Genomic DNA, 20,490 nt, shown 5'->3' on the forward strand with positions numbered 1-20,490 from the left:
GCTGTATTTCGAAGTAGGCTCTATTGTGTGTAGATGTGCTATTTCAAAATGTATTTTGTGTGTAGCACTATTATTTTGAAATAAGCTATTCCAGAAAATCTCTTCTGGAATATCTTATTTCAGAATAATGCTGCTTTGTAGACATAGCTTTAGCATTAATTAAGGAAGCTAAACAAAATGGACAGGAGTTAGCAATTGTTTCTGTAGGTTTGGCCAAAGCATTTAATTTAATAGGCCATGGGCATCATAGGGCAGGCCTTAAGAGATTTGGGATTGTTAGGAATCTTGATAGTGTCACTAGGATGTGGTTGCAGGGGTAAGTGCACTGAGGCGATTAGCATAAGGACTCAAACCAGGAGACCCTTATGTCCAATACTATTTAATATAGCCACTGATCCTTTGCGAGTTAAGTTGGAGAGTGAGGGCTTGGGGTTTAATTTTCAAGGGAAAAGTATTACAGACTTATCTTTTGCAGATGATGTGGCTATTTTAAGCAAGATGCATCAAGGAACGATGAGATGCCTTGAAATTTTAGATTTTCTGCAGGAATACTAGTTTGAAGGCAAATGTTAGGAAAATAGTGATTTTATGCAACTAAAAGAAGAAGAACTCCTGTGGCACCTTAAAGACTAACATATTTTGGATGCATGAGTGGGGGGGGAGGGAGTGGCTTCCAAAGGCGTATTTAAAGAGTGTGGTCCCAGTAAAAGGGAGGGCCAAAGCTGACAATGTCTATTCAGCAAGGTGTAAATGGCCCAGTATCAATAGTACTTATCAACAGAGGAAAAAACAAGTTAGATCAGACAGGGGGATGTGGGCCCATTGTCAGGGTCTGATGGGCAGATATGAACACCCAGGGCAGAGAAGCTGCTTTTGTAAGGGGTAAGCCATTCCCAGTCTTTGTTTAACACTTGGTTGATGGAGTCCAATTTGCAAATGAATTGCAGCTCAGATTTCTCTCTCCATTTGATTTTTGAAATTTCTTTGTTTTAGGAATGCTACTTTTAAATCTGTTACTGAGTGTCAAGGGAGATTGAAGTGCTCTCCCACAGGTTTCTGTACGTTACCGTTCCTGATGTGTGACTTATGTCTATTTATGCCTTTATGTAGAGACTGTTAAAACAAAAAGCAGTCAAGTAGCACTTTAAAGACTAGCAAAATAGTTGATTAGGTGAGCTTTCGTGGGACAGACCCACTTCTTCAGACCAGAACAGACTCAATATTTAAGGCACAGAGAACCAAAAACAGTAAGCAAGGAGGACAAATCAGAAAAAGGCAATCAAGGTGAGCAAATCAGAGAGTGGAAGGGTGGGGGGGGAGGTCAAGAATTAGATAAAGCCAAGTATGCAGATGAGCCCCAACAGTGACTCAGAAAGTTCCCGTCCCGGTTTAAACCAGGTGTTAATATGCCGAATTTGAATATAAAAGGCAGCTCGGCTGCTTCCCTTTGAAGAACGGTGCGAAAGTTCTTTTTCAGTAACACACATACCTTTAGGTCATTAATAGAATGCCCCATTCCATTAAAATGTTGACTAACTGGTTTGTGGATCTGAAGTGTTTTGATGTCTGTTTTGTGCCAATTAACCCTTTGTCTAAGGGAGATAGAAGTCTGTCCAATATCCAAAGCATCTGGGCATTGTTGGCACATGATGGCATATATGATGTTAGTAGAGGAGCATGAGGAAGTGCCCGTGATTCTGTGAGTAACCTGGTTAGCTCCAGTGATGGTATTTCCAGAGAAGATACGTGGACAAAGCTGGCAGCGGACTTTGTTGCAGGGAAAGGTTCCAGGACTGGTGCTCCTGGGGTATACACTGTGTCTGTTAGTGAGGATCCCCATAAGGTTGGGAGGTTGTCTGTAGGAGAGAACAGGCACATCACCCAGGGCCTTCTGGAGTGTGGCATCCTGATTAAGGATAGGTTGTAGATCTTTAATAATTTGGTGCAGTGGTCTGAGTTGGGGGCTGTAGGTGATGACCAGTGGCGTTCTGTTCTTGCCTTTTTTGGGCTGATGTTGGAGTAGCTGGTCTCTGGGTATTCGTCTGGCCCTATCGATTTGTTTTTTCACTTCTCCTGGTGGGTAATTCAGGTTTATGAATATTTGGTAGAGACAGAAAACAACAAGATCTCTGCCAACAGATGGGTTATTTTGTGCTAGGGGAAGAGATAGGGGACTTGCATTTGCTACATTTAGTATTCACATCTCAAATTATGCTAACTTGGAAGTACAGAAGGCATATAGTTTCAAAAGATGGATAGATTTATCATACAGATTAGCTCCAGGGAAAAATTGTTAAGATTGTAACATATGGGAGCCAGGGTAGTGATGAATTGAGAGAGAATTTTCAGGAAAATTTATGTAGACTCATGTTATATGCTACTATGGATATAATAACCACATTCAGTAACAAGCAGTGATCCAAGAGTGCCATTCCAAGTATCCTATTGTATTTGTTTCTCCCTATTAACATTTTTTAATCGTGGATTATTGGTAAGCATGGATATAGAAATACTAAAAACATTTTCACCTGTTCTATGTATGTTTTAATAGATCAATTTGAATCATTACTATAAATATTTTTTGTTTTTTCTGGACCTGACTGCAGACTGGCCGCAAAGAGTAATCAGGTAGTCGTAGGTATGCAAAGTGAGAAGCAGCAGAAAATAAGATGTTTAACTTATGTGGCCTGTAAAAAGATGTAAGTAATTTTATTGCCACTTGCCATATATAGTAAATATGGCGGTGGCCAACGTGTTGCTCTTGGAGCCTTTAAATGAGGCTTCTCCTGAGAGCCACTCCGGGGAAGTGCCATTCACCTGCTCTGCACTCCAGCAGCTGGGGAGAAAAGTACAGGGCATCCCTGGCCTTGAATTCATTAAACACTATGTAAATTAATCCTTCTGTTCTTGAGGCTCAGTTCCAGCTAACTACCTGTTACAGGTTCAGAGGCTGTCAAAATTAAAACTTGAGTTCCTAGCTCTTATATCTAATCTTCACACCTGTTTTCCCTCCCCCTCAATCTCAGAACTAACTAACTAAGGAACAGATCTACTGAACTAGCACTCTTCATGGAGGCCTGAGACATTACCAGAAGAAAAATAAATTTACAACACTGCATATCTGAGGATTGTTTATTAACACAGATACATTTACTTGTCTTCGGGTTTATTGAAGCAGTATGTCAGGCAGCACTTTCCACAGTAATGTCTGTCAAAGTGACTGGCCATGAAGACTCCAGCCCCACATTCCTCAGAAGGGCACTCTCGGCGTAAGCGACTGATTTTACCATTCTCATCCACCTGTAAAAGGAAAGGCTCCATAAACATATGTTTCTAGATGCATCTTGCTTCAAAGTGCCACTACTCTGTCAATGTGAAACCACCAAAGAATAGCTACTGGGAACCAGGACTCCGTTTTCACCAATGCAGTCAACTTCCACATAAGGCTGTCTAAGTTTACAAATTCAAAATTGTTCTGACAATCACAAGCATTTGATTAGTGATCACTCTTCCTATTTACAAAATCTGTTTGTCATTACAAAAATGTACAAAGAGCAGCCCCAACAGACAATTTGAGGAGGTTCATGGTATTACACATTGTGACTTCTCCAGTTAACTTGCATATGCAGATGTAAAGACAGGCACCTGGAGAAATTACATCTTATAGATAGTTAAATCCAGAGACACCTAATACATGCATATTACTAGCAATGCTATAGCTCAAACTTCCCCTTCTAGCAACAATCAAGTTTAAAAGAGTTAAGTAGTTATTCTCACCTTGTAATATTTAAGTACAGCAAGCTTAACCTTCTTTCTCTTATGCTTATTCTTCTTGGGGGTAGTGTACGACTTCTTCTTTCTCTTCTTAGCACCACCGCGCAGTCTCAGCACAAGGTGAAGAGTTGATTCCTGTTAGTAAAACAAAGCTTATTTAGTAGAATGAAACAAATGAGGCCAGATCTACTAGGGAGGGAGAGGGAGAAAATAATTTAAGACACAACTCCAACTGTAAGAATTGCATAGCATGAGTCAATATCTTAATTTTTGGTGTGCCATCCCCATAATGGGATGTTGAAGGGAGAATCTACAGTTTGGATGAGTACTGGAGTCAATTTAGCACAGCCCCACTAGGTGTGCTAAACTGAACCCCGGAAGATTGAGTGCCAGTTTGTCCATCTTCTGGTAAGTACAGACATGCTCTTACTTCCAAAACATTCAGCTTACTAAACAGTAGCAGCCTCTAAGAAGAATTATTTTGCACTACAAATAGTGTATCACCAGCACTTCCCAAATGCAACCACCAAGTACTAGCACCTAGGGAAACTGAGCTGCATCAAGTGATCAATGAGTTTGCAATCAAACTAACTCCAGAAGTTCTCTTGTGCATGTTCTCATAAGAAACTACATCATTGCAGTATTTTATTTCACTTGCTCAGTGACTTAATTCCTAAAAAATAATTGTCAATACATGGCTCTGGTTACAATATGCCCATACTTCTGCATTTAAGTTAAATTACTAAACTTAAATAATGTGCTCTAGCTACTCTGATACAGTACTATACTTATCTTTGCATTCATAAGCTTCCTCTTCCTGCACTAACAGGGCTAGCTTTTGCATCAGGGTTCTTCACCGGAGCATTGCAATTTACCCTACTGAACTAGGGTCGCCCATACTTAGAGCTTCTAGAACTCTGCATTATATTGTATCTGGAAGACACACACCTTTTGAATATTGTAGTCAGATAGCGTGCGCCCATCTTCCAATTGCTTGCCAGCAAAAATAAGTCGTTGTTGATCAGGAGGAATTCCTAATGGAAAGTGAGTTAAGATTAAACAGAAATCTACACAATTTTTTCCAAGAAGTAGACTAAACAGCCATACAGATTACAGCAATAAAAACATAAGACATTGATGGCAGGGCATGAAGATACTTAGAAACTTTTTCTGTAAGTGAAATTTAATTCTGATATTAGTAACCACAGAAAATACTATTAGATTTTAAGGCAGTGATATTTTTGGTAAAAGTTATGTGAAGGAGAAGGGTCAAGAATAGAGAACATAGAAATACAAAATACACTCAACTTACCTTCCTTATCCTGGATCTTGGCCTTCACATTTTCTATAGTATCAGAAGGCTCAACCTATTGTAAAAAAAAGTTAAAACCACTGTTAATACTTGAAGGTAGAAATACGTTAGCTATATACATCAATGAAATGATATTCTCACAGTGAAAATGACAGGCAAGATTTTCTAAGAGGCAGCAAGCCAATCTAACTCCCTCCCTGTGACACTGTCAATTGCAATAATGCACCAAAACAGAAGCCAGGAATTTAAATCTTTCAAGCAACAGATAGAAATAGACTAGAGTATGTCTACACTCACAAGATAACTTGTTCAGAGTCAATCTTATGGGATTGAATTTAGCATGCCTAGTGGGGACACACTAAATTGAACCATCACAGCTTTATAGTCAGCCCTGGTACCCCTCATTGTCATAAGAAATAAGGAAAATAGGAGTTTCTGTGTGGATGTTACGTTGATTCCAGATCTGCAAGTGTCCTCCCAGGAATTGCATCTCTTTGATTGACTTTTCAGCCAAATGCAGATGGGCCTTAGAGATTGAGCTGAAGCAAAAGAAATGTCTTCTACTACAATTAACAGTAAAGGAGTTTTCCAGATGCACTTCTTGGGAGCGCCATAACTTCTAGTTATAAGCCTCTTCAAGACAAAACTATGCTTTCGAGAGCCCCCCAAATCTGAGATTCTCCTTTGCGTATGTAGGAAACGCCCTAAAGACGAGCTCTGCGTCTTGGGGAAGCAGATTACAATAATGTCTTAAGCGCTTGTAAATAGCACATTGTTCTGAAAATGTAACCTTCACTTGACACGTCTGACAGCCCTGTGCCTTATGCGAGCTCCTAGGTGGGCAGCTCACAGAGTGTAAGGCGGGGGATCACAGGAGAATGAGACAAGTCGGCTAGGACAGACCTCCCAAATAGGAAGCTCGTTTTTATGCCCAGGCTAAATAGTGAACGTTTCTATGTGAAAGGGAACCGCTGCTCTTCCCCGTGACTAGGGGGGCCCATATATCTGGCGGGTACCCCCACGCCGCAGGCTGCCAAGGAAAAGGTCGCTTCACTGGGAGGAGCGGCGAATCGCCCGGGCCGCGTCTCTAGCAGAGCTCGGCAACCACCCAACGCCCAACACCGCCGCGAAAGCGGGGGAGGGGCGCGCAGTCCCTCCGACCGTCGTCCGGAACGGGGGCCCAGCCTGCCCGGGGCGAGGAAGGGGTGCTCCCAGCGGATGCGCTTACCTCGAGGGTGATCGTTTTCCCGGTCAGGGTCTTCACGAAGATCTGCATGGCGCGGCCGGCAGCTGCAGGCCGGGGAGCGAGGTGAGGGGCGCACGCGGCGCGGATACTCACCAACTAGCTGCTCGCGCAATGGCGGACGCCGGAAAGAGACCACGACTCGGCTCGCACGGGGTTTCCAGCCTCAGAACAGGCGGAGCCTCCCGCTTGGAGTGCCGGTGCGGGCGGGCGTAGGGACTACAACTCCCAGCATGCACAGCCGAAACAAAGCGCGGCAGGGCCTGCTGGGGATTGTGGTTTCCATGTTGGCTTGACGAGAGAATGGTCGAAAGGCCTGATGGGAGTTGCAGTAGGAAGTCTGGCACACAAGTATGCCAGAAACTACATTTCCCACAATGCATTAGACCCAACTTCTTCCTTCTCTCCTTGAGGGCGTAACTAGTAGCAACGGCCGGCCGGGATATGTACTCATTAGCGGAAACAATCCCAGCCACCTCGCTCTGAGCCGGCTCTGCCCGCTTAATGCGCGCTGCAGCGCCCGGCTCGGGAGGGGGTGCTGCACGGTTGCTTGGTTTCAGCACTGCACCGTGATCCGTCCGCCGGCGCGGGCTCCCCCGGGGTCTGCCTCCGCTAGCGTCGGGGAGGAGCCGCGCGGGCAAGCTGGGCTCGGGCAGCCCGGGGCCTTCAGTGAGGTGAGCGGGGTGCCCGAGAGCGAGGCCGTTTGGCTGTTGCGGCGCTTACAGAAAAGTCCCTGATGCGTCCGGGTCCCGCTGAGAAGCCGCTGCGGGGGCTTGGGCAGGCTGATCTGGGAGCTGCCTGGGAGGCAGGGCACTCGAAGACGGTGTTTTCCAACTCACTGCTTCACGTGCCTGTCTCCTGGGTCAAGTAACGCTCCTGTTTAAATCAGAAAGAGTCTTAACTCCGCCCGTGCTCAGTTTCCTCCCGCTGCGTGCACCAGGCCCTTGTCTACACTAAGGGCACGTCTTTACTAAGGACAGGCTCCTCGAATGCGAGCGTAGCAATGGGGGCAATTGCCCCCAGGCCTCGCATTTCAAAGAGGCCTTGGTGGCAGCGGAAGCTCCAGGCCCCATTGAAACGCCGTGGAGCCCTGTGCGCTGCTCTGCAGGCAGCTTGGGTGGTCCAGGGCTGACTGTCCCAAGCCCCGTGCCTTCTGCCCACCTCCCACTTTGTCCCCAGAGGCGTGGGGCTTCTCAGTGCCTCTAAATGCTGCGGCAGTTAATCTTCCAAAGTTTGATTTAGCGCATTTGGTAGGGACACAATTGAATTTACAGGGCACCTTAGTCAGTGCCATTACTCCTGCTCCTGGCGAGCAGTGAGGGATGCTCCCATCAACCTCCCGCAGTGGAGATGGCATGGAAGGTGAAATTAAGATACATTGCCTCCAGCTGCTGGAGTTGTGTACCTTAATTCAATCTTCCCATTTATTGTAGACCTGGTCTAAGCTGGAGATCCAAGTTACTGTATCAATCTGTCAGCCATCGATTTATCATGTCTGATGTAGACAGGATAAATCAACCTTGCTCCTGTCAAAGCCACTACTCCACTGAGAGAAGAGTAGATACCCCATAGTGTCGACCACGCCTCAGGGTCTTCTTTAGCACAACAGAAATGGATTGTACAACCCTTGAGTGCCAGATTCAGTGAGAAATTACTAGATTTGGAAGTGATGGTAGGGAGATAGTTACAAATATGTGGTAAGAGTTAAAGAGCCAGAGATGATGAAGAATAGCACCTCTTGACACGTGAATCTGAGTTGTTGTATTTAAACTACATTATTTTAACAGTTTCATTTTTTTGTTTAGGGTTTGACTGAAGCATTTATTTCTTTTGAAGAAGAGAAGGAGTCAGGTTTAAATTTTCTACACGGAATATAAGTATTGCTTTTCAACCATGTCTACCCATAATGTTGGCGTGATCAGACATTCAGTTCTCCCCCCCATTGTTCCTGACAGTGATAAGAAATTTTTGGACAGTATACAAAGATACATCATTACAGAAATTGAAAAAGTGGGTTGTACTGAACAAGGACCAGCTGAAGAGTATTACATTATATACAGAAATGTGTTTGACAAGGTAACAAAATAATCTAGGAAAATATGTCTATGTAAACAAGCAGTTGAAAGGACTGCTAATCTTAGATGCCGTAACAAATGGAATGTTCTCTTTTTTTTTTTTTTTTTTTTTCAATGAGACATCAGACTGAAATGCTAAAAGGTATTTGTACTAGTTAGTGAAATCAATGGAAGTTAGGAGTCTAAATACTTCGGAGAAGCTGAGCTCATAAGTTGAGGTGCTCACAAGAAGTAGACTTGACAGCCATAGAGATTCAGTATCTCTCTTCATCCCCAACCCAGGTACAGCAATATAAGCTGCAGTAGGAACTTCGTCACCAATATATTCCCTCTCTTATACATGATGTGGAAATGCTGGGTTTAGGGATGAAAGGATATAATTGTCTCCACAAATATGTGGGGCAGATTCTCATGCATTTTGGAGCAATATTGTGCTGCTCTGCTATTTGAGTTGTGCTCAAACCACCACGGAATGCAATTTTGCATGGATTATAGTGTACAGAGAGTGTGGGGCCTTCATAGTGGCTACTGTATGGGACATCCTGTTGGCCCAGGAAATATCGCTGAGCAAAGAGGATGCGGTTATGATATCTGGGTGCCATAACTGCCCCTGTTGGCAGCTAGTGTAAGTTAAAGCATCACTAATTTATGCTGGGAGGTCAGACTGGCATTTATAGAAGTTAGAATGAATGCCACATTGCACTCCTGTTCCTCTGTCTGTGCTGAGTACTCCTTCACTGGATTCAAAGGTCAGGCTATAGTGCATGGCCTTTCATCTGCAACTCATAACAAATGCACCTCTTGCAGTGGTGGCTTTGTGATGTAGACAGCTAGGAACTAGAGTGAGACTACCAAGTCACTTCATTGCCTTCATAAAATGTCATTATAGAATTGGAATAGCATGCCATTAGAATAATCTGGGGCAATGGCACTCTCCAGCACAAGTAAGCTCCTTTCTTCCCCTGAATATTATCCCTTGTTTCAAGATGTGGCAAGATAATGAATTTCCTCAAAGCCTTTTTAATGTTTCTTCATCTTCCTTATTTCTGAAAGCTTTTTACTTTGATGTTGGTTTCCTCATGTTTTTATACTGTATAGTTCTCCCCTCAGATAAATGGAGTTTGTTGCTCTGTGGTGGAGCTACTCACTGAGCTGGCAATTTAAAACCAGATGGTACTTGCCATTGACTATATTCCATTTCAAAAGTATTGAAATGCTTTAAACTCTTCAGTTTGATGTCACTTAATACTCATGCATTGTTCACGGGATAAATTTTCGCCTCTGCTTTGTTTTTGTAACTATCCATATTAACTTTATAAATCAAAATCTGTAGTGGCACCTAGCTGACCAACTATGTGGAAAATAAGTTGTTGGTTCCATTGTATATTCCCTTATTGAATTTGGCCATTTTAATTTCAGGCAGAAGCCTGGCACATCATCTCAGCTGGATTCATATATTTCCCCTTCTGCAGGCTTTAATCTGAAAGATCTTAATAACTTAGTAATAAATAAAGATCTGATGTTCTACTGTTAATTCAATTTTCTCATGTAGACAGAGTTAATTTGTTTCTGGGACAGCACTCTGCTTTGCCAGTGAGAAGTTCTCCCAGTTTTTTCTGCACTTTCATATCCCTCATATGTCATGCTCAGAGTTATGGGCAATCTTCTAGCTGAGGATGACTGGCTGTAGCAACTTTTGGAACCCCTCAATGCTGTTAAATAAGATTGGTGTTGAGAACCTCACCTAAGTGATTCTCCCTGGCCAAATCTATACGAGAAGCCTCTGTGTACAGAAGTCACTGTCGGCAGGGATTTCCTGGCAAACTTTCTGTCAATAGATTGCATCTACACATAAAAGCAGATTGAAAGAGCAATCTGTTCTGTCAACAGACGGCAGCCAGACTCCCCATCCCTCTCTCTACAGAAGGGCTGACCAGAACCTCTGCAAACAGCTGCTCGGAGACCCGGAAGCCCTGTTTGTCGACAAAAGGGCCCCAAAGCATCTACACGGCTGTTTTATCAACAGAGCACTGTTGAGAGAAGCACTAGACTAGAAGTATAATGCTGCCAGAGGATGTGCCAGGTTTTATCGACAAACTTGGCAAAGTGCATTTTGTGTGTAAATGTGCCACAGTTTTTCCCAACAAAAGCCCAGTTTTGCTTGGAAAAGCCTCTTGTGTAGACATACCCTCTGTGTTTGTGCCATGATTTCTTCAGCGAGCAATAGCGATCTAATGTGTGGGACTCAAACTGCTTAGATATTTTTGCATACATGCAAAACTGGATTGTGTCTCCTTTGCATGCATGAGTGAAACCTGCAGGATCAGCCTCTGAAAATCGCAAATATGAGATAATGCTTTATGCTGTTTTAAATAAACACTGTCTTGGTCTCATCCCTTTTTCCTTAGTCTTTCCAAAGCTTCAAGTACTGTGAGGGCATCAGGCTTAGTACCTGTTGGAGAAGGCATCTCATGTTGCTCAAAAGTGGTTCTCCTAACTGTATAAAAATGGTGTTAACATGTCCTGAAAATTATTCCTTTAGTAATATGTATTATTATTTAAACTGAAAGAAGTCAAGTTCATTTATCACCATTTATAGTGCTTTGGGCCCTTTCATACTCTTAGGCAATGAGAACAGACTCAGTTTTATGGTCTGCCTCTCATGCATTAGCACGGTGCTTCAGTTTAACCACATGAAGTGTGCACTGGGTCCAATTGTTTCTTTTTACTCTGACTTTTGTGCTGTTTGGAGATTTGCAGGGAGCCAGAAGGGGTGTTCCATTAACTACCTCAATATATAGCATTGCAGATGGAAAAACATGTCTTCACAGGTAATAGAACATGTTACTGTGTACAAGAAGATTCTGACTTCAATCAAACAGGAGTACGATGCATTTATTGAAGCAATAAAAAAGGGTCAAAGGACTGCATTTTGTCTTCATGGAAAATTAAAAGCTCTGGCAGCTGAACCTACAACTTTAATGTATTACAGAAAAAGAGCAATCCAACTTGAAGACAAGTAAGGACACCTCTAATACCTTATGTAAAGCATCAAGTGTGGTACCAAGTGCCGTTGGTAAATAATTTAAATTGTAGTCAGTTCATTACAGCTGTGATTTGTAAAAAGGGGTTTTATTTTTTTTTCCTATTCATTAGGGCTGTGTCTACACTAGCCAAAAACTTCGAAATGGCCATACAAATGGCCATTTCGAAGTTTACTAATGAAGCGCTGAAATACATATTCAGCGCCTCATTAGCATGCAGGCGGCTGCAGCACTTTGAAATTGATGCGGCTCGCCACCGCGCGGCTCGTCCAGACGGGGCTCCTTTTCGAAAAGACCCTGGTTGCTTCGAAGTCCCCTTATTCCCATCTGCTCATAGGAATAAGGGGACTTCGAAGTAGCCGGGGTCCTTTCGAAAAGGAGCCGCGCGGTGGCGAGCTGCGTCAATTTCGAAGTGCTATGGCCACCCGCATGCTAAGGAGGCGCTGAATATGTATTTCAGTGCTTCATTAGTAAACTTCGAAATGGCCATTTGCATGGCCATTTCAAAGTTTTTGGCTAGTGTAGACGTAGCCTAGGTGGAAGTCCCACAATGACTTTGTAATCATTAAAAGAATAATTTAGACTTTTATATTTCCAAGTCTGATTCTCTAATTCTTGTGCAGTCAAAACTCCCACTGAAGTGAATGGGGATTTTGCTCGCATAAGTACTGTGGGATCAGGTACTTGAGTTAAACATACGCTGTTTCACCATTTGTAAAATAAAGACAGCATAATATCAAAATGAAAGTTCAGTGTCAAAATGTATTTTATTGGGATACTTCGTTTAATTTGATAAGTATAAATCAGGAAAGATTATTCGCTTTCCCACCATCTGCTGTGTGCCTTTCTTCACTGTCCTGTACTTTACTGGTGTCTTGTAGTTGCACATATGCAATAAGATTGTTATAGAAAGTGCATATCTGTAGCTACATACAGAATCCAATAAATTTCATAAGGCATATTAGGGAACACAAATAACTGAGAATGACAGAACAGTCTCATGACAAGCTTAGTACAGCATCTGCTTACCCTGACCCTCTATGATCCTGAGGTGTAGAAAAGAAAATTAAGAATTTTTTTTTTCAGGATAAAAGTTATTGAGAGAAGTTCTGCTAAAATTCAAAATCTGATATTGAAAATAAGGAATATTAAAGAAGTGCCCACTGCAGAAGTGTTGACTCCAAGAAAAAAGATAAACCCTGCTAAGCCTATACCAGGTACAGACCAGTATTTTGTTAGCGTGAGCATTTCTTTTGGATTAAAGTTTTGTTCTTAACTTAAGAGAAGCCATAAACACACACACACGGCTCATTGACACTGTCAGGAACTGGACCACATTTGGCTGGAATGGAGCCTTGCTATCTCAAGGGAGGCTTGTCTTCCTGAGCTCTTTGGTTGCCTTGTGGAGCATCCCAACTCTTGCAGCACTTCAGATAGCACATTTCATTTCACAGCCAGACAGCTCTACTGGCCTTTCTAGGGAAGATGGACAGTCCTGGCTCTGTCTCACCCCACTGGCCCTATTTGGGGTAGTTGGCAGGAGTCCTGTGTAATCCTTGAACTCAATGGGCTAGATTCATCCCTAGGGAAGACTGAGTTCAGTGCAGAGACAGAAGATAAGAGCATTCTGGAGCAGGTAGAGGCTAGTTAAACCCTTTTGGGCAAGCTGGGGGGATCTCTGAGGTCTGTTCCAACTGGTGACTGTTGCAATAGACCTTGTTAGCAATTGTGAGAGTGCAGAATTGTCAGTGCACAGGCAAATCTTAACCACACCTCCTCCCCCCTTCTTTCCCTATGTGTTAGGATGTTCATTGTGGCAGGGCTTTCTGCAAGTGGTCGCAAAGCCATCTCTGGGGTAGATGCACAGACCTGGCATTAGAAGGGGCGTGTCTTATGATGAGTTGTTTACATCTGTTCCGTATCTCCTTTGGGTTTTGTCTACACTACAGCAATCTGTCAACAGAAGTTACTGTCAGAAGAGATCTGCCGACAAAACTTCTGTCGATAGATTGCATCCACACACAAAATCAGATTGCTCTGTTGACAGAGTGGCCAGATTGCCAACTGAAGCATGGCAGATAGGCTGCTCAGTGTCCCAGAAGCCCTGTCTATCAACAGAAGGCGCACACTTGCTTTCTGTCTACAGATTCTGTTGAGAGAGGTTTCTGCCTCCTAGGGGACAGACTGCCTTTGTAATGTTGACGTTCCAAGAGTTTTGTTGACAAACATCAGTTTTGTTGACAAAACTCTAGCATAAAAATAGCGCTCCAGTCAGAGCAGCCAGCACATAGAAGTTGTAGAGCAAGATGACTTGCCTCACTGAGCCAAGGGTTGATTGTAACCAACCTGCGTGTGGCAGTGCCAGTGGGAAAGGCTTCAAACATCTTTCTGAGTTTGCTCAGAAGACGGTTATGATGTGACTGGTAATGTTTAGTCAGTGCTTAAAAATAGCAAGGTAAACGCATGTAGTATGTAACATCACATTTGTACATTTGTAAGTGCTCACTGCTGGAACATTACATCAAAACCAAGCATAATCAGTTAGGGCTATAGAATATCATTGAGCCATTAACTTTTACACCTTCTCTATATTTTTTCAATGGTTAATAGATTTTTGTCTGAGTTGCAGAGTTCAGATCTTATCTCTAAGACTGTCATTTTCCGTTTATTCAGGGTTGATTTTCAGGCTAGAGAACCCTCGCAAATTGCATGTCCCACAGTTTCTGTGTATACCTTGTGTGTTGATCACAAGAGCTTCTAAAAGTCACTTCCTTCTTCAACAGGTCTGACTGTAGAAGAATCCCTCAGCTTAGATACTCTTTCTAGACACCTTGCTCAGCTAGAAAGAAGAGTGCAAGAACTGAAAGCTGACATGATATCAAAATTCATCCCGCTGGAGAGCAAGGCTCGCCTAGAGCAGCAGCTTAAGTGTACATTGGAACTACGAGATAAGGCAGAGGCAGCCAATGAGAGACTTAGACTTAGGTACAATTGTTCATCCTAGAGCATATCTTATTTGTATGTTAGGGGTATTCTCTACAGTATTGTGTCTGTCACATGGATTTCACTTTGGTACGTTAGTAATTGTTGATATTGTTAATACTAGTGTAGAGCAGAGACTTCACTCACCCCAGATGTGGTCTCAGTGCCTCTGGGGACTACATGTCTCCACTAGGTATGTCATCTGAGTGCTGTAATTGTGCTTAGTATTTTGTAAAATGCATTGGAAGACATAGTCCTTCCTTGTCCAAAGAGCTTATCATCAACAGACAAATAATGCAGTGTGGCCTTGTAGGGTCAAGTTCTGGTCCTCTGCTCTGTCCATTGCTCCTGCAGCACAAAAGAGAGAGGGCTACCTCAAATGGGGAGCCAGGGATTTCCTTGATATAGGGAGAGTGTTTGATTAGCAGATGACAGCTGATGAAGACCCTCTCCTGGCAAAGTGTCACTGAGGGGCCTGCTCTAACTGGTATAATCTAAAATAGCCCATAGACTCTTTTAGGGTAGCCTGTGGAAAATTATCGGGGGGTAGCCAAGTTAGTCTGTATCTTCAAAAACAAGAAGTCCTGTGGCACCTTATAGACTAACAGATATTTGGAGCATAAGCTTTCATGGGCAAAGACCTGCTTCATCAGATGCAACTTCCTATGGAAAATTTTGTCCCCCATCTGTTCCTAGACTGTGGGAAACAAAAGATGCCTTAAAAGCAGTAAAGTAGCACTTTAAAGACTAACAACATAATTAATGAGGTGAGCTTTCGTGGGACAGACCCACTTCTTCAGATCATAGCCATACCAGAACAGACTCAATATTTAAGGCATAGAGACCCAAAATAGTAATCAAGATTGACAAATCAAAAAAAAATCAAGGTGAGCAAATCAGAGAGTAGATGGGTGGGAGAGGGAGTCAAGAATTAGTAAGCCAAGTTTGCAAAAGAGCCACTATAATGACCTAGAAAATTCACATCCTGGTTCAAATCACATGATAATGTGTCGAATTTGAATGTAAAAGAGATTTCAGCAGCTTCTCTTTCCAAAGTAGTGTGAAAATTCCTCTTCAGTAACATGTAAGCTCTTAAAACAAAAAGCAGTCAAGTAGCACTTTGTTTTGATAGTGTATAGACTAGTATGGCTTCCTCTCTGTTACTATTCAACATGTAAACTCTTAAGTCATTAACAGAATGGCCCACTCCATTAAAATGTGGCTGACCAGTTTGTGGATCAGGAGTGTTTTTATGTCTGTTTTGTGCCCATTAACTCTTTGCAAAGAGAGTTTGAAGTCTGTCCAGTATACAAAGCATCTGGGCATTGTTGACACATGATGGTATATATGATATTAGTTGAGGAGCATGAAAATGTGCCTGTGATTCTGTGACTAACCTGGTTAGGTCCAGTAATGGTATCCCCAGAATAGATATGTGGACAAAGCTGCCATTCTGTTAATGACTTAAGAGTTTGCGTCTTACTAAAGAGGAATTTCCCACTACTTTGGAAAGAGAGACTGCTGAACTCTCTTTTATATTCAAATTTGACACTTTAACAGGTGATTTGAACCAGGATGTGAATTTTCTGGGTCATTATAGGGGCTCTTTTACAAACTTGGCTTTATCTAATTCTTGACTCCCTCCCCGTCCCCCACCCCTCTACTCTCTGATTTGCTCACCTTGATTTTTTTTTTTCTGATTTGTCAACCTTGATTACTATTTTTGGTTCTCTGTGCCTTAAATATTGAGTCTGTTCTGGTATGGCTATGGCCTGAAGAAGTGGGTCTGTCCCATGAAAGCTCACCTAATAAATTATTTTGTTAGGTCTTTAAAGTGCTATTTTTACTGCTTTTTTGTTTTGATGGTATATAGACTAGCACAGCTTTCTTTCTGTTACTAGAAGATGCCTTAGTTATTCAAATTTGACACATTAACACTTGGTATGAACAAAGAAAACAGTTATCTCACACATTACCCTTCCTTTGATGTTCGTAATGATCTCAGGCAATATGATTAACATGCCCCACCCCTCACTCGCCTCCTTCAGTTCATGTATTTGATTTGTCAGTTTTTATTGCAATTTTTTTGGACTTCTATGTTATATATTTGTGTCTGGACTGGAAGTTATATAGATCTGAAGAAGTGGGTGTGTCCCACGAAAGCTCATCACCTAATAAATCATTTTGTTAGTCTTTAAAGTGTTACAGGACTGCTGTTTTGTTTTATTAGACTACAGACTAACATGGCTACCTCTCTGTTATTAGTTAAGTTCAGTGCAGCTTTCAGGGATCTGAATGTCTGGCTCCTAGTATGCTAGTGATTTGAAGGTGTGTTCAGTGTAAATCAATGTAGGGCTTTTAATGACATAAGTATGACAGTCTTCCCAGGGTTGGATTACTGATGCTTGGAGTGCATTTTCAGAAGGGTTTTAAAGGAGATAGTACCTTTTACATTACAATAGACAAAGTCTTCAATTTTAAATGTCAGCAAAGAAGAGAGCGCAAAGGTGAAAGTAGGAGGATACAGTGGAAACAGTTAGGGAGGAAGACTTGGGTGGAGGGGAAAGAGGGATTAGAATGATGAGATGTCAGCAGGATGGAGCTTTGTAGAACTTCGAAGCTGAGAATTAGCTTGAACTTGATGATCTTTCATAGGAAACTACATTAATCTGAGGAGTTACGCTGATCTTAATGAAATGTTCTATTCCTCTTTAAATGTTTATAGTTATAATAGAATTACATTGGTCGCAAATGCTGTGTCTGCCTGGGCAGAATCTGACAAGAGCACTTCTTTGCATGAAATCCTCTCTCAAGTCTTGGAAAAAAAGGAGATTGTAAAAGGTAAAGCCAATAAAAATAGGAACACAGTACTATGAAGGATGGAAAATATGGGACCAGATTCTCAGCGGAAGTAAATTGGTCTGTCTGCCTTGATATACCATGGCATCTTATACCAACTAAGAATCTGGCCTATACATTTTTTTACAAAATGTGAGGTCAGAGCCAGGGTATTTAGGCAAGTGAAGTAGAGATGGCAAAAATCATTATAATGTCTTACAGCCAATTGCTTAAGGCCTTCTGACTTGTTCAGTGTTTTTATGAGCATTAAACATGCTCCAAACGCTGCCAAGAAATCATTTCAGGTACTGTATGAGTCGAGTACACTGGTGAGCTTGGCGTCAAATTGAATCTTACTTGAGGTTCTCAGTATGTATTGGCATAGATAGATCAGGGATATACTGTATCACATTTTCATCTGCTCTGCCTCCTCTTATGGACTTTTAGACTGTGGGTCCAATTTTGTTCCCATTTACATCCCTGTAAATCTGTGAAAGGAATTCACTGGTATAACATGGTATAGGAGTGTGAGAGGGAGGCCCGGCATGGCAGGGGTTAAACAAGGCCCCTTAGCCCAATCAGCCCTACCTCAGTTCACCTGTGGCCAGTGTCAGGCCTGGAGGGGTATAAAGGGAGGGAAGCCAGCTGAGTTTGGGGCTGACCAGCCAAGAGGCAGGAGCTGGCTCTGAGGCAGGAGGCCCCAGGCCAGAGCGGCCATCCAGTCGGCCACTGGAGGGCACAGCCCAGGAGCCTCCCCAAGGTACTAAGGGGAGCAGGGAGCGCCCCCGGGGAACCCCCACTCCCTCCAAAGGGGGAACTAGATTCTCAGGGCCACGTGCCAGACTCAACCCATAGACTCTCGGGTGGGGGGTGAGGACCCACCTAACAGGTCCTGGGCAGGGGGCCTAGCCACTAGGCCATCTGGTCCCAGAGACGAACCACTCACACATGGCTGTGACTGAAATCAAAATATGTCCTTGTGTCTGTTTGCTGCTAGTTGAAGTTTAAAGTGTTGTCTCCTCTCTTCTATAAGAGCTACGAGCCCAGTTCTACTCTGACTAATGTTCTGTGTAGCTGCATTGGTTTCTAATGGAACTATAGAATACTTCCATTACTAGAATTGGTCCTTGGGATGTCACTTCATATTCCTAATCTCAGTCAGCTTTAGAGTGTATGTCTGGAGACACAGACAAGGAAACTATATCTCAGAACTTAACCTGGTGTGATTGAAAATGTTTCCTAATTTCATGTCCCCTTATTGAAGACTTCATCATGATTGGCAATACATCACGTAAGGTCCCTTTCTTGATTGCTAATGTGAAAGAGCCTGGTTAAAATGGTAAACCCACTTTTCTCAAAAGACACATTTCTGTGGATCAAAACCCATTCTCTTGCAATGTTAATGCTGGTTTTGCCTGAAATAAGAACCCATTTACCTGCCATTGATGTGTTTAACTTTCAGCTGCTGCTATCTTAAGCGTATCTCATATATTTGAACATGATCCCAGCAAGAGTAAAGAGGCTGAAGATTTGCTTGACTGCGTTGAAAGGTAACTTTCAACTCTGATATTCTACTCTGTGTATATAATTTACAGCATTACAGAATTTGAATGCTGTGCCATGTATAATGCAATCCCTCCACAGCAAATTAGGATCTTGTTTAAAGAGCTCTCATTTCTTCTTTTAGTGAATTTCTGGTGTTTGTAAAATGTTTGCTAACCTTACAGCTCTGTGGAACTACATTAGCTGGTTGTCAACAGACCTGATGTAGCAAAGGAAGCTTCTCCACACTGCTTTGCTCAATGCTGTCCTAGGAGTTCACCTTTGAAGTAAAATTGATAATTTGAACTTTATGGCCTATTCCATTCTTGGCCTCCTTTCTGAAACTGCCAACAAAAATACAAGCAGGGAAGTTGTTTTTGTGATATGAACATCTGTGAGGTGATTGTTTTGGTCTAGATTTTTTCCTAAAGTTTCCAATATGTACCTAGGACAACTTTCAGAATACAAAGTGCCTGTTGAGAGTTAGGTGCTTTTAAAAATCCTACTAAGGACCTGTATCCGTTTTTAGGTGCCAAAATACATTTAAAGCTCTTGCAACTAAGAACTGGAACGAGATGATAAACTTATTTCACACAGTTTGCTGAACAACTCTGAAATGGTAGCAGGTTCCAAGTGCTACTAACTTAGATGGATTTGACATTAATTTGTTCCATGAGCTGAACGGCTATATTCCGTTATATCAGTCCTTTCCAAATCAGCTTCTAAAATATTGAACTCTAACTGCAATAGCTTATTTCTGGAGATGGATATTTGTTAACCCAACAGCAGTGCAGCAAATCACTCTTACACAGTCTATGGGTAACAATGGCAATAATGGCACAGCCACGTTTTGTAAGGACATTTCAGGGGGTTAATCATATGTTACCATTTTTATAGGCTCTGAGGTAAGATAACTGGACTCCCACTCTACATGTAGTTTCCCTTAACCAAGTAATCTAGGACTAGATTACACACCTACTGCTCTGAGGTACACAGGAAGGGGATGCAGAGAGAGACAGCATGGCATGTGGAGCCCTGAGGAGGAATTTCAGCTGGGAGCACATGCCATAGCAGCAACTTGGCCACCTTTTGAGCAAGTGCAATGTACGCTGTCCTCCATGTCCAGCTGGCGATAAAGCCAGTGTGGAAGTCCATGGCATCAGCCTCCCCAGTCCATCCTTCCTTCTGTTGTATGGACACTGCAGCCTTGAGGGGATCAGGGATGACACTATCCAACAGGATTCTAGCCAATCTTACACCTCCCCTTCTCCCTCCCAGGAGCCCATGCAGAGGCTGAGCAGTGACCTTTGACTAGTCAATGTAGATGTAGACAGTCTTCCCTGGCACCCTGTTGCTAGCTGGTGGGGTGTGCTACACAATCTCATTTCCTTGTTTAAATGCCTTGTCAAGCCTCCTTTCCTTCATCGGCTTTCCTTGCTCATCTGCTTCCTGAAAATCACTGTGTACACTGTGTAAGTTGCTAGGCAACAGTGTGCAATCCAAGATCTAATGAAAGATGAAGATGAGGAAAAGTAATTTCAGGAACTGAGAGCCACTCAGGACTGCCACTTACTGGCACCCGATTGGCTTTCATACTGAAGTACTAGCTTTTTAAACACTTTTTTGTATTAAAGGCATGATATTGACCTTCTCTTTGACATTTGATTGTAGACTTTCTGG

The 20,490-nt window shown here is 42.6% G+C and overlaps 2 protein-coding genes across 3 annotated transcripts in view; one reads left to right on the top strand and one right to left on the bottom strand.

The window, feature by feature from the left end:
* Window positions 1-3,116: 3,116 nt before the first annotated feature.
* RPS27A (ribosomal protein S27a) lies at window positions 3,117-6,471 on the bottom strand. The gene is made up of 5 exons (XM_074988498.1): window positions 6,315-6,471; window positions 5,087-5,141; window positions 4,723-4,808; window positions 3,778-3,909; window positions 3,117-3,300 (listed from the first exon to the last, which is right to left on the bottom strand). The coding sequence occupies exons 1-5, from the start codon at window positions 6,360-6,362 to the stop codon at window positions 3,151-3,153; spliced, it is 471 nt and encodes a 156-aa protein (XP_074844599.1). The 5' UTR covers window positions 6,363-6,471; the 3' UTR covers window positions 3,117-3,150.
* Window positions 6,472-6,767: 296 nt separating this feature from the next.
* The window catches only part of CLHC1 (clathrin heavy chain linker domain containing 1), a 29,445-nt gene continuing 15,722 nt past the window's right edge, over window positions 6,768-20,490 (top strand). Inside the window, exons 1-7 of one of the 2 annotated variants that reach the window (XM_074989503.1) lie at window positions 6,768-7,003; window positions 8,135-8,405; window positions 11,236-11,423; window positions 12,535-12,665; window positions 14,232-14,433; window positions 17,156-17,271; window positions 18,731-18,818. In XM_074989503.1, the coding sequence (XP_074845604.1) occupies window positions 8,223-8,405; window positions 11,236-11,423; window positions 12,535-12,665; window positions 14,232-14,433; window positions 17,156-17,271; window positions 18,731-18,818 (908 nt within the window). In that variant the 5' untranslated portion in view covers window positions 6,768-7,003; window positions 8,135-8,222. Of the gene's footprint in view, window positions 7,004-8,134; window positions 8,406-10,294; window positions 11,424-12,534; window positions 12,666-14,231; window positions 14,434-17,155; window positions 17,272-18,730; window positions 18,819-20,490 lie in introns of those variants that run through there. The other variant, XM_074989504.1, reaches the window with a different exon arrangement.

The sequence above is a fragment of the Carettochelys insculpta genome, chromosome 3, assembly GCF_033958435.1.
Source record: "Carettochelys insculpta isolate YL-2023 chromosome 3, ASM3395843v1, whole genome shotgun sequence".
NCBI lineage: Eukaryota > Metazoa > Chordata > Testudines > Carettochelyidae > Carettochelys > Carettochelys insculpta.